The sequence below is a fragment of the Heliconius melpomene genome, chromosome 8 (genome assembly GCF_056956725.1).
Source record: "Heliconius melpomene rosina isolate 202511_hmr_F chromosome 8, ASM5695672v1, whole genome shotgun sequence".
In the NCBI taxonomy this organism is placed as follows: Eukaryota; Metazoa; Arthropoda; class Insecta; order Lepidoptera; family Nymphalidae; genus Heliconius; species Heliconius melpomene.
In genome coordinates this window covers 7,200,782-7,214,648 of record NC_140396.1, presented here as the reverse complement: position 1 = coordinate 7,214,648, position 13,867 = coordinate 7,200,782, and the positions used below count along the sequence as shown (strand labels likewise).

The window sequence follows — 13,867 nt, the reverse complement described above, 5'->3', positions numbered from 1 at the left end:
AATATAAAGAATTATAAAACAATATACTATTATTAATATCATAAATACAAATTTAAATTTTCATTAATTAATTACAAATAGATCTATCTCCAAAATCCTTACTCAACACAGAAACTTGTCGTCACTGTCTCCGTGGACCAAATTGACTTTATATTTGAGTTTCTATTCCGCACTCGTATAATTAATAGTCGAACTATTCAAAAGTTGGTCGCATTTTCACTTACAAAATAATTACAGTTTACATTTTCTTTTCGAGATTAAGTTTGAAACAAACATAAATATTATTTTATTTTCCTCATTTTAACACCTAACTGTTGTGAGAATTAAAAAACAATAGTTCTACTTTATGTTTTCTGAGATGTAGAAATAAAAAAATACCCGCATACAGCAGAGTAGCCAGAGAGAGTCTAGTGTTTAGACACTTTCTCACTTTCCGCCGAATTTTCCGAGTTGTTATGTGTTGAGTAGCGGAAGTCAACGAATTTTGCCTCATTGTCAGAGCGAAATGAAAATAATAAATATTTTTCTTTTTTGCTCCAGTAAAAATCAAACCCACAACGATCGCGTTAAAAGTCGCACGCTTGGACCTAGACAAACGTATAACCCAACAAATATATAAATAAAAAAACAAACATAATAAACGAAAGTAAATACAGAGGATATTCTGGTATGCATCTTTTTTTTATGGAAAAAGGACAAGGCAAACGAACGTTCGGGTCACCTGATGATGACGGCCGCCCACGACCTGCAGCACCAGAGGAGCCAGATCTACCTACATAAAATAGAAATTGCAATATTAGCATTCTTTGTGAATATTAAAATACCATGAGAATGGTTCAGCTCCAGGTTTTATCACTTACTAGGCGAGCATAAATCACGCGTGCACGTATTAAATGAAGAATTATGGTGTCGACGAAAATTAGACCATTCTCGAGGTAAGTTTGCCGCTCGTTTATCATAGCATTTGCGAATTCTACTAATGCGAATCCTGTAATCTATTTTTATCTTTTAATTTGGTTAAAATTTTAAAGTTCTTAATTAAACTGAAAAAAAAAACGTATAAAAAAATAATATGCTCTTTGTTCTTAATAGGTGCTAGCTGTTCTGAGAAACTATTGGGTTTTTTTAATGTGTATTCAGTTGAATTTTTTGTTTCTTATATATTTAGTTTATTATTAACCTTATGTTAGACTTAATAAAAGACCAAATCTCAGATAATGGTCCCTAGACTTAGAATTATTATTTTAAATATATATATCCATACCTATATTATAAATTCGAAAGTAACTCTGTCTGTCTGTCTGTCTGTCTATTACGCAATCAGGGCCATACCGCTAATTTAATTGTGATAAAATACTCATATAGAGATACTTGAGGGTCTCGGGAGAAACATAGGATACTTTTTTTTCTCATATTTGTAATCTATATATATAAAAGGACTTGTCCTCACTGACTGAGGTAAGACGCACGCACAGCCGTAACCGCTGTGCGTAGAAATGTGAAATTTGAACAAAAGTTTACTTTCGTAATCTGGACATCCACTAAGAAGGGATTTTGAAAAATTTTAACCCTAAAGGGGTGAAATAGGGGTTCAAAGTTTGTATGGAAAAAAATTGAAATCGCCACCGATTTTTATAAAATTTGAAATTTAGATTTTTAAAAGTATTTAATTAAACACGTATTTCATGGTTTTCTAGAATTCACTCCCTAAAGGTGCGAATAAGGGGTTGAAAGTTTGTATGGGAAAATTCTTAAATCACCACCGATTTTTATAAAATTTGATATTTAGACTCTTAAAAATATTTAATTGAACATATTTTTCATGGTTTTCTAGAATTCACCCCCTAAGGGTGCAAATAAGGGGTTGAAAGTTTGTATGGATAAATCTTTAAATCGCCACCGATTTTTATAAAATTTGAAATTTAGACTCTTAAAAATATTTCATTGAACACATGTTTCATGGGTTATTAGAATTCACCCTTAAATACGCAAGCGAAGCTGCGCGCGTCCGCTAGTATCCTATATATCTTATAAAACAAAGTCGCTTTTCGTGTCTGTCTGTTGTTTCTAACTCTTCTTCTTCTAAACCACCCAACGGATTTTGATGCGGTCTTCACCATTAAGTCGGGTGTTTTTCGTAGAAGGTTTATATATAGTTTATTATTTGTACATTCTTATGTAAATTAACATAAATACGATAAATGTGTGTAAAGTCCTACCCGTTGAGACACTTTCGCGCATGCGCTGCTCTAATGGTAAGTACTACATGAAAAAAATGTACTGGAGTATTGTTCCTCTTAATAAGATCTACAAGATCTACAAAAAAGTCCGCGAGAGCATATATATTTTATCTTTTAAGGATAACGTGTAGTGATCATATTTCTGTCTAAAAATAGTAATTTCAATAAATTTTTTATTGCGAGGGATATTTTTCCATAATGGTATTAATCCTTATCCTTTAAAATACTTTATTAATATTCTACGTTAAACGAAGATAAAATTTGCTTTTTACACTATTTCGAAATTGGGAATAGTTTTAGAGAAAAACGCATTTAATTGTTGACACATCACGCCGTTGACTCATCAGCTGTGCCTACTCAAGTTTTACTTATCCCTTACTCTCAGCATATAAATAAGTATGTTAGTTACGTTGGCCATTTAATGTAGATGAACTGTCTTTTACTGTTTTTTCATTTTAATAAGTACTTTAGAAGTTGTTAAAATACTAAAACATCCTTGCTGCGAAACGCGCCTTGCGACGTTTTGCTTATTTATACACAAGCGCGTGATGAGCAGTCATCGGTGGTTCAGTGGTAGAATGCTCGCCTGCCACGCGAGCGGCCCGGGTTCGATTCCCGGCCGATGCATACTATTTAATTTTCCTCACAGGCAGCCACGTAGTGCCTACCCAACCGGTGTCGCTGTTTTAACAGCATTAACCACAAGCTCGAAAAAAAACCCGCCTGCCTCTATAGCAAAGAAGATTTAGATGCGTTTCACATATTGAATAATTTCAGTTATATGTATTATTTCTTTTAAATATACAATAATAAGTACTTGAAAAGATTAGTAGCACAGATTTAAAATTACAGTACTAAAAAATCCTTGCTGATTAACGGTTCGCCGCCCACCACGCGTCCGTCGTGCCCCGCAACATTTTGCTTATAATAGTGAATCCACCGCACCCGCCTGGCTTCTTTCCCCCGGGCATGGAAGGAAGGCCTGCTCATTATACTGCTGAGGGATATCGACCTATAATCCTTCTTAGTACGGTCGCCAAGTTGTTCGAGATGTTACTCCTCTCACTTCTTCAGTCACACATCCACCCACAAAGCGAGCAGTTTGGCGAGCGGGTATACCACTCTGGGTAAACTACGCAACAGTGATCAACCGAGAGAGAGTATGAGTGTGCAATAGCAGTCTTCCTTGACGTAGCACGCGTATTCTATCGCGTCTGGCACCCGGGCTTACTTCATAAAGTGCTCAGAGCGGGCACCCCCCAGCACGTCGCGCATGTCTTTGCCGCTCTGCTTTGTAAGTGACAGGACATTTTGCGTGAGAGTTGAGAGTGCTAGCAGCGACCCGATCGCTGCCATTGTCCCAGTCAGAATTTTGTCACCTGCTCTCTACGCACTATACATTGATGGCATCACAATGCCCTAGCGAGTATTACTCAACGAGGAATCCTGTAGGTCGTACGGAACCTCACCCTCCGGCGAGTGACGCAGGCACCATACTACGTAAACACCACGCGCCACTCACCGCAACCTAAAAATAGAAACCCTAGAGGTACACATTGGTCGCCTCGCGTCCAACGTATTCCGTTGCACCGGTGTATCGGGTCACCTGCACCTAAGGAGCAGCACTCCGCATACGAGGCCGCCCGAGGTCAGACGTCTCCGAGGGACTTTCTATCCTTCTCCAAATCCGACTCATGAGCAGTCATCTTGGTCGTTTAATCCAGGCCTTCCTCAAGAAACCGAGTGTTCAATTCCAATCCCCTCCCCTTCCATGTGTCTGCTCTAAAGCAGGTTTTCGCCTGGGACCACGGTCGGACCAACGCTCTGATGTCGTTCTGAGCTACTACGGAGATGGCCGAGAGAATGCTTCAATTCTGCGCCTGGCAAAGTAAATTTAGAAGTGATTGCACGTATTTTGGAGTTATCCAATAATTATAATGTATTTTCACGCGACATAGTTGGTTACATCTTTCGTTTAAGTATTTTTGGGTAAGAGAATAGTAGGTAGTCTGTTGTTTATAATTTCTTTCGTTTAAGTTTTCTGGTATTTGTGTTTATTTTAAAACAATTGGAAAATTCTTATTGGAATTACGAAAATGCGGGTTGCATTAGGGTTTAATTAATTTTCACATTATCTTCAGTGCTTTGCAAACATACATTATATGAATAATTCAGTAGTTAAGGCGGGCGAAGCCGCGAGCGGGTCGCAATTTCAATATATTTTTTATTGTGAGCCATATTTTTCCATAATGGTATTAATCCTTATCCTTTAAAATACTTTATTAATTTTCTACGTTAAACGAAGATAAAATTTGCTTTTTACATTTTTTCGAAATTGCGAATAGTTTTACAGAAAAACGCATTTAATTGTTGACACATCCCGCCGTTGACACATTACCTGTATGTTACTCAAGTTTCACTTATCCCTTACTCTCAGCATATGTTTTTCATTTTAATAAGTACTTTAGAAGTTGTTACAATATCAAAAAATCCTTGCTGCGAAACGGCTCGCCACTCGCCATGCGTCCACCTGGCCCGCTTGCCTTACACGCATCGGTGGTTCAGTGGTAGAATGCTCGCCTGCCACGCGGGCGGCCGGGGTTTGATTCCCGGCCGATGCATTCTATTTAATTTTCCTCACAGGCAGCCACGTAGTGCTTGCTTTTCATCAGGGACAGAATACCCTCTTCAGCATTAACCACAAGCTCGAAAAAAAAAACCTGCCTGCCTCTATAGCAACGAAGATTTAGATGCGTTTGCACGTATTGGATAATTCGATGTATTTATTATTTCACTTTCTTAATTGAATGTATTATTTCAGCGCGATATATTTGGTTTCATATTTTTTGTAGTAGTTATTACTAATAACTTATTCGTAGGTAGGTTTTTGTTTATAATTTCTTCCGTTTAAAAATAGTCATTTAACTATCTATAAATAGTCATTTAAATATATTTTAATAAGTACTTGAAATGATTAGTAGCACAGATTTAAAATTACGGTACCTACTAAAAAATCCTTGCTGTGTAAAACAATTGGAAAATCCTTATTGAAACTAAAAAAATGCGGGTTGCATTAGGGTTTAATTAATTTTCACATTATCTTAAGTGCTTTGCAAACATACATTATATGAATAATCCAGTAGTAAAAGCGGGCGAAGCCGCAAGAGGGTCGCTAGTTTGTAATATTTGTAATAATTTGACATGCAATTTATTCCACCATGTTAATAACAACCGTCGCTAAGCGACCGTTGCTAAGCAACGATTTGCAAAGTTTGTTGTTAGAAAACGTCACCCAAAATGAGCATGCTCAACGCATCTCTCTATTAAAAACTGGAAATATATTTAATAAATATTCGTATAGTTCAAGCGGGCGTAGCCGCGTTCGGGTCCACTAGTATATTTATAAAATGTAAAATACATAAATAACTATCACAAACTGCATACCAGTAAATCATATGAGAATAAACAATAAAAACAAGAGATGTATCTGCAAAATGCATGTGGCTTATATTGTATTATATATAAGGCCAATGCTTAGAGCAGACCAGTTATTTATGGACCGACAGGACTTTACAGTCTCTCTGGCCATGTTGACTTTTAGTCTTAAATGTTCGTCTTTTTCGTTTCACGGTATATCCTGGGTATAACAGGGCAGCGGGATCCTAGTCCTGAATTTATAAACTCAACTCTGAGGTCGATCTTAAGAGCGATCTTGAGACACCGTTTTAATAATCTATGAATATTTTCATTTAGTAAGTATAAAAAATGGAAAAAGAAAAGTAAATAGTTGAAATAATTAAGTTTCTTCACCCAATACGCAATATCTCGAATTTAGGCGGAAGGAATAGAGTGTACACACTCGATGCTCTACATACAAATTAAATATTTTTTTGATATCGTTTTTTATATGTAACGACTGTTTATATCTAGAATATTTATAGATCTTATATCATAATATGTTAAGAAATAAATAATAATTTTAATAAATTCTTAAGTAAACGTGCCTTATTAAACCTGTAGTTTTCAAAGTTAGCTTATTCCGACTCTATAAGAAAATTTCGAATTTACTTTCCATAGAGCTAACAACCCCGGTCGGATATTAGATTAATAAAAAGTTAAATAAAGTCTACCATTATAGAATTTCAAGTCTGTATTTCCAAGTAACAGAGGCGTATAGAAATAAAATTAGTGTTTTAACTAACTTAAATAACTTTTAACCTTTAGGCATTTTCCGAGTACTTATTAAGTTTATTAAGAAAATGTTTAACTTTAAAATTAAGCTATATAAAACTAAAGATATTTTATATAAGGAAAATTAATTTCGATTTGATAAAAAAATTAGATTCATATCCTAACCGATTGTAAATGAAATAAATCAGCTTCACCTTGCATCCCGCACACACCTGGGTAGGCAGAGGGAACCTAGTGTTAAGACACTAAATTCCCTACTTTCCGCCAAATTCTGAAGGCATTGTGTGTTGAGTGGTGGAAGTTGATGCGCTTTGCCTCGACACCAGAGCGAAGAATGACATGATGACCAGGACTGGCCTCATATTCGCCACTTATATTTAAATACATATAAAATATCGAAACATACAGACTTCCTATACATACGAGTATTTACTAGGAGATAAACCATTTCACAGAATTCACTTCTGCACTCATACAAAATTTAATACAATGTTGAAAATGGAAGTGCATTTGCATAGAACAGCCAACGTCTGCCGTTTCCGGTATTTTCAATAACCCGTACATTTTAATCATAACTGCTCTCCATTTATGTTTGTTTAAAGTGGAAAAGCTTACGTTCATTGCGGAAAATCTTACCGTATGTATATCATATTTCTTTCATGAAGTCATAATTATATATATTCTATTTTAATATTTTTAGGGTTTCGTACTTTAAAAGGTAAAAACGGTACTGTTATAGATTTACTTTGTTGTCTGTCTGCCAAAACCGAGAGATCGCCAGCTGAAATTAATATCAATTTTTTGTCTACGATCCTTTATAGTGCGTAAAAATTAAGCTTCAAAATCAACGTAATTAAATACTACGAGCATTTATGCATCTTAAACACCTATAGGATACTTCCCGTAGACGGTACTGTACGCAGAGAGAACTGGTGAACGTTAAGATAAGACACTCCGTTTATACTGGGGAAAGTGGGGGGGGGAGTGTTTAAGACACTTCCGTTCCCCACTTTCTTTCTTTTCATTTCTGTAAGTAAATACGCTGTACGTATACATACTGTAGCATAGGTAATTAGAAAAATCTTTTAATTTCATTAAATAAAAATATCCGTAATATATGCTTGTATATTATCAAATCGAAGCTTTCAATCTCTGTTCAATTTTTACTTCTGAACGTTTCACGCTTCAGGCGTTTCAAATGAGCGTTAAGTCCCTAGAAATTTATGTTCTTTTTTTTTAATAATTTTAATATGTATATAAGTTATTTGCATTTAAATAAGCTATGTAGCTGCTCACGTAGGGATTATTGTTTTTAGAAAATAATTTATAACAATTTAGTAAATTATAAAATAAGATAGATTTAGTCTTTTAGACTATAATATATTTTAAGGATAAAGTCAAAGTCAAAGTCAAAGTCAAAATATCTTTATTCCATAAAAATGCTTAACATTCACTTGGACATGTCATAAAAGATAAAAAAAAAATGGAAAACAAAATAACCAAAAAAAATGTGCAATTTTGACTTGAAAAAAGCCCGTTCAAATGGTTGAGCTCATGAGAAGATACAGGCAAAGAAACTCATGGCCACTCTTTTTAAATGCCAACATTTGTTATAAATCACAATTAACAATTTTAACTTAGAAATAGAGCAACTCATTTCCAAACATCTTTATCGCGAACATAATCTTTAACAGAGTAATAAGCTTTTTGGCAGAGCCTGTGCTTTACCACTTTTTTAAATTTGTTCAGTGATAAATTAACCACGTCGTTTGGAAGTTTGTTATAAAAGTGTATACTTTAACCTACGAATGAGTGAGACACTTTATGGAGCCTAGAGAAGGGCACAGCAAGCTTATTTTTATTTCTTAAATTATATTGATGGAGGTCACTGTTTTTATTAAATTTATTAATATTCTTATGCACATATACTAAGTTGTCGTAAATATATTGGGAGTGTAGTGTGAGGATGTTAAAGTCTTTAAATTTATTCCTTAGTGACTCCCGTGGACCCATTTTATAGACTGCTCGGACAGCCCGTTTTTGGAGCACAAAAATGGTATCTATGTCAGCGGCACTACCCCAAAGTAATAGGCCGTAAGACATAATGCTATGAAAATAGCTGAAGTATACTAAACGCGCGGTGTCAACATCGGTCAGTTGACGAATCTTGCGGATAGCATACGCTGCCGAACTAAGTCTACCAGATAAAGTTTCTATATGCGGACCCCATTGTAACTTAGCATCTAATGTTATACCTAAGAAAACAGTTTCATTAACTACTTTAAGTTCCTTATTGTTCATCAAAACCCTGGTTTCTACTTGTTGAACATTCTTAGTAAAGAACCTGATACATTTAGTTTTACTACTATTTAAAAGCAAGTTATTGGCACTAAACCAGTGCAATATCCTAGAAAGAGCATTGTTTACATCGTCAATTTCCAATTGCTGTCTATTAACCTTAAAAACTAAAGATGTATCATCTGCAAACAACACCATTTCACAGATATCTCTCATAAGGTGAGGTAAGTCATTAATGTACAAAAGGAACAAAAACGGACCCAGAATAGAGCCTTGTGGCACCCCCAATGCTACAGGTGACCCGTGTGATAGTTTCCCGTTGACATTTACCTTTTGAATCCTATCACTTAAATAAGAAGTGAGAAGATCCAAAGCAATGCCTCTTATACCATAGTGGTGTAGCTTCCTGATAAGAGTTTTATGCTGCACACAATCAAATGCTTTGGATAAGTCACAAAACACCCCAAAGGCATCACGTGACTCCTCCCAAGCCGCGAATACACTCTCTAATAATTTGACCCCAGCATCAGATGTTGACCTTCCACGAGTGAAACCAAATTGACCTGTGTGCAGTAATTTATTTTTATTAAAATAAGTAAGAAGCTGACTGAGTATCAGCTTTTCAAAAATTTTACTAAACGTAGGTAGTACTGAAATCGGTCTGAAATTTGTGGGGTCTTGCGTACTACCTGATTTAAACAATGGAGTTATTTTACTATATTTCATCAAATCAGGAAACACTCCACAATCAATACATCTGTTAAAAATTGTAACTAAATCAGGAATCAAAATATCAATTAAAGAGTTTATGATATTAACTGAGACACCCCACAAGTCGGCTGTCTTTTTCATACTAATTGATTTGAAAGCTACACTAATGTCTGAATAATTTACATGACGGAAAACGAAACCATTATAAAATTCGGGAACATTGTTTTTAATTAACGATTCTGCAATAGTGGTGGAAGAACCTAAATCGTTTGTTAGACTGACTGGGAAAGTAGAGAAAAACTTTTCAAATGCAATGGCCATTTCCAAATCGGAATCAACAATGTGACCGTCAATACTAAGTTTAAAATTAGAATCTTTCACCCTAGTTCTCCCAGTCTCGGCATTAACAACCTTCCAAGTGGGTTCAATTTTATTATTACTATTTCTGATTTTTGTTTTAATAAATAAAGATTTAGCAATTTTGCAAACTCTTTTGAAAATTTTAGAGTAAGATTTTAAGTACTCTTTAAACTCTTCACCACTATTAAACTGTTTTTCATAATATAACATATACAGTGTCTCCCTACTCTTATAAATACCTGCTGTGGCCCAGTCTCCAAAGATAGGACTATCAGTAATTGTAATCTCTTTGGGAGTAAATATTGAATGAAATTTATTAATAAAAGAGTAAAAAAAAGAATTGTACAAAGAATTGGGAGGTAAAGTAATATCTAAAACTAGTAAATTAGTTAGTAAACTAACTCGTTCGTAACGTTCCAAACGACTAGCTGTGACAGGTACAACAGCAATTCTTTTCTTAGCCACCTGTTTTTTCTTACTATAGAATTCTACTAGCTGACCAGAGTGGTCAGAATCCAATTTATTAATAATGCTTTTGTAGCATGGAATAATGTCAGTAAATATGTTATCTATACAAGTACTAGTCGTAGGAGTTATTCTGGTTGGCTCCATAAATAAATTAAGTAAATTGTGTGACTTAAAAAGACTTAATAAATTAATGGTGGGACTAAAACTTTCCAAAATATTAACATTAAAGTCCCCACACACTAACAAAGGCTTACCCGACTTGGTAAGTTTGCTTAAGGCCTCATCCATTACTTCTAAAAATAATTTTAAATTGGCGGAGGGAGGTCTGTATACACATATAACAATGAATTGCTCTAATTGAACACACGCTAATTCGATAGAACATTCTACAGAAAGGGACACAATATCTTTCCGTTCCTTGAACTTAAGGTTCTTGTTTAATATTATAAGCGACCCCCCGTGTATTGTGTTGATTCTGCAGAATGAGCTTCCTACCCGGTGGTTTCTGAAATTAAACATGAGCTGGTTCACCTTTAACCAATGTTCAGTAATACACAAAATACTAATTTCCTCCGAGTTCATGAATAATTCCAGCTCTAGCTGCTTGCCCCCCGTCAAGCAACAGATGTTCTGATGAACTAATCTAATAGAATTAACATTTTTATTATTATTTTTGCACGGATATTGTGATGATGTGCAATGTGCGTGATTATTGTAATTTAATTGTAAAGCTGGCTGGATCAAATGGATATTTAATAATAAATTAGAGCTAGAGGTTGCTACCTCTGTTGTCTGAGAAATTAATTTAAATGTTGAGAAATGTCAACAGAGTGTAAATTATTAGACATAATGTCAGAATAAATTGGAATGTCAGTCTGCTCAATAGAAGCAGTTGAAGTAGTAGCCAAGTTCTTGGCTGATAAGTCAAAATAATAGGATAGCACAGAAGCTATCTGTCTCTTAAACCTATGACCAAAATAATATTTACTTTGAGTCAAAAATAAAGTTTTACTAACTATTTTGTTAGTGTCAATTAAATGAAATTTGTCATTATATGTACTTATTGTGTGCAGAGTAGAGTTTAGCTTATATCTGTAATTATTTTCCGCTTCTGGCTGATTTTTACAATAAGGAAATGTAAACAAAATTATTTTACTTATATCTAAGTTTAATAATGACTTACAATACTCATTTAACTGTTTTTTGTTTAAATTTCCCCTATTACTTGATAATATAACAAGTTTGTCACACTTATTAAATTTATAACTTAAACTTCTCTGCATGAGAACTTCAAAGGATGCTGACGGATAACAAAAACTAACAGCTGACTGTCCCGGTAAACAAGAATTCAAAATTGAACCCATATTCCTTCCAATATCATCACTAAATAAAACTATGTTTTGTGCATTAACTAATGAACTAGGTTCATGAATTGATGCACGAAATGACTGCTGTAACCTGAACCTACTACTACTATTATTATGAAGGCTGTCACACAAGGGGTTGGTCAAGGGGACACACACCGGAGTACTTGCAGGCGATTGCTGTGATGAACGGGCACAATCACAAGAGTGATTGTTGATTAAAGAATCAAAACGTTCAGTGTTATTTGTGGACAGTGTAATAAGATTGTCCATCACCTTGGAATACTCTTGTATTTCGTTCAATGAATTGACATACTTTTTATTAAGTATATCAAGGGAGTCTTTTAAATAATTAATTTCACTTTGTAGTGCTTGTGTATCAGCTTCATAATTTAACCTACACTTATTTAGTTTTTTTGTGCACATTTCTAAATCATCATATAGTTCCAATTTCTCCTTACTTAATTTTGCACACTTGGACATATAACTATGTTGTTTTATTAATTTTTTAGTTTTGACAATAAACTTATTGATTTTTATGTATTTTTTTAGTTTGTTTCTACTGCAGTGAGGCAGACTTGATCCTTTTTTAAGATTGAATAACGATGTGTCATTCTTGGTGAGATCAATAATTGAGTGACTATGTCTGTCCAACACAGGAGAAACCAACTGCGGGGCACTCTCAACTAACTCATTATACAAGCTAATATTATGTGACACGGTAGCATTCTGAGCATCCTCCTGTAACTTAGTAATGAGTGTGTGAGCCTCTTGCAGCTCCTGCTCCAAGGTAGTTATCCTAATAAGGGCCTGCTCATATTCATCGCTGCACCGGTCAAACTTATCTACTAAATCTTTGAGAGTATCCCGTTCCTTTACAATTGTTGTTAATTCTATGTGTATAGCAGTCATTTCTTTCTTAAGCCTAGTGTTATTGTCTAATAATTGTAAAAGTTCTATTTCATTATCTTGCCTTTCACACTGTAATTGGGCACACAAATCCTTAGTGATTTTTAATTCTTGTAAAATCAGTTGGAGTTTGGACTCCTCCTGACGAGATAGTGCTCTGCGAGTCATCATTTTGAGTAAAGTATTTTTTGAGTAACGTTAAGGATTTAGATTATATGCAAATAACGGGTAGTTTATGCACGACGGAAAACTAAGCTTTAACTACTAATTTACGCAATTAAACCACAATTAAATCAACGTTATATGGTTTCTATAGCACCTAATAATTAAAAACAATGATAAAAACGCGTACTTACAGTAAAATATACTTAAATATATAATCAAGAGGAACTTAGTGAAGAATTACTTCTTTCTGTCTCTAATCTATTTCTAAGTAACATTAAAATATTAATAATAAATTTCTCGATTTGTGGCGTTAGGTTCCGTCGAATGTTTTTATTTATTTAGGTAATTCGGAAATTGAATAAAGGAATCACTTAAAGGAACCTTGTTATATGCGGGAAACTATAAAAAATCATCATACATTTGAAAGGAGCTCAGAATAAAAGTTTGTCGTTGAAATTTAATCTTTATTGCTCCTATTTCTCCACCGTCTCAAGCTAGAGTGACTTACCGAATTTAAAATACTTCATAAGAATACGACTTTAAAACATTTGAATAAACCTGTAAAGGAGATCTATTGATAGCAATATAACAATATCAATTTTTCTATGATATTAAATAGTTTTATATAAAACGACTCTTTTTAGTATATTAAGGTAGAAAAACTCTGAACCCATGGGTTTTTTTTAACACAGCGAGTACAGTGAAAGGGGTTGGGAAGCGAAGCGAGTTGTGGGCGAAGCCTTTTAGTATTTATAAAACCTGTAACTGTGATATAAAATATTTTTTAATTTAAATATAAAAAAACGTAATGAAAATGAAAAAAAAAAAACAACATTTAAAAGAAATTCCATCACCGTAAATGAAATTACAACCCTCGACGGACGCTTTGAGCGTAATCACTGAATGGCGTCGCTCAAGCTCGTCTCAAAGGTGACGTCACTAGTTTTTGACGAAACTATTCGCTTTGTCTTTAACACTTGTAGTGTTGGGGTATTTTTATTGTGGCCGTTTGTTAGCCTTTTAATTGTAAACGTAGACGTTATATTACTTTGTGAACAGAAAATATATTTTACTAAAAGATAAGAAGCCTAAATATAATAATTTAGTACGAATTTACATATTATTATAGGTTTAATATGAATATTTAATTTCAAGACAGAC

At 34.3% G+C, this 13,867-nt stretch overlaps 1 protein-coding gene across 1 annotated transcript in view; it reads right to left on the bottom strand.

The window, feature by feature from the left end:
* LOC146536945 (uncharacterized) overlaps window positions 1-12,712 on the bottom strand; it is a 183,654-nt gene extending 170,942 nt beyond the window's left edge. Inside the window, exons 1-2 of the mRNA XM_085189647.1 lie at window positions 12,324-12,712; window positions 10,513-10,911 (exon numbers count right to left, since the gene is read on the bottom strand). Coding sequence (XP_085045773.1) covers window positions 10,513-10,911; window positions 12,324-12,712 — 788 coding nt within the window. The remainder of the gene's footprint in view (window positions 1-10,512; window positions 10,912-12,323) is intronic.
* Between the last annotated feature and the right edge of the window lie 1,155 nt (window positions 12,713-13,867).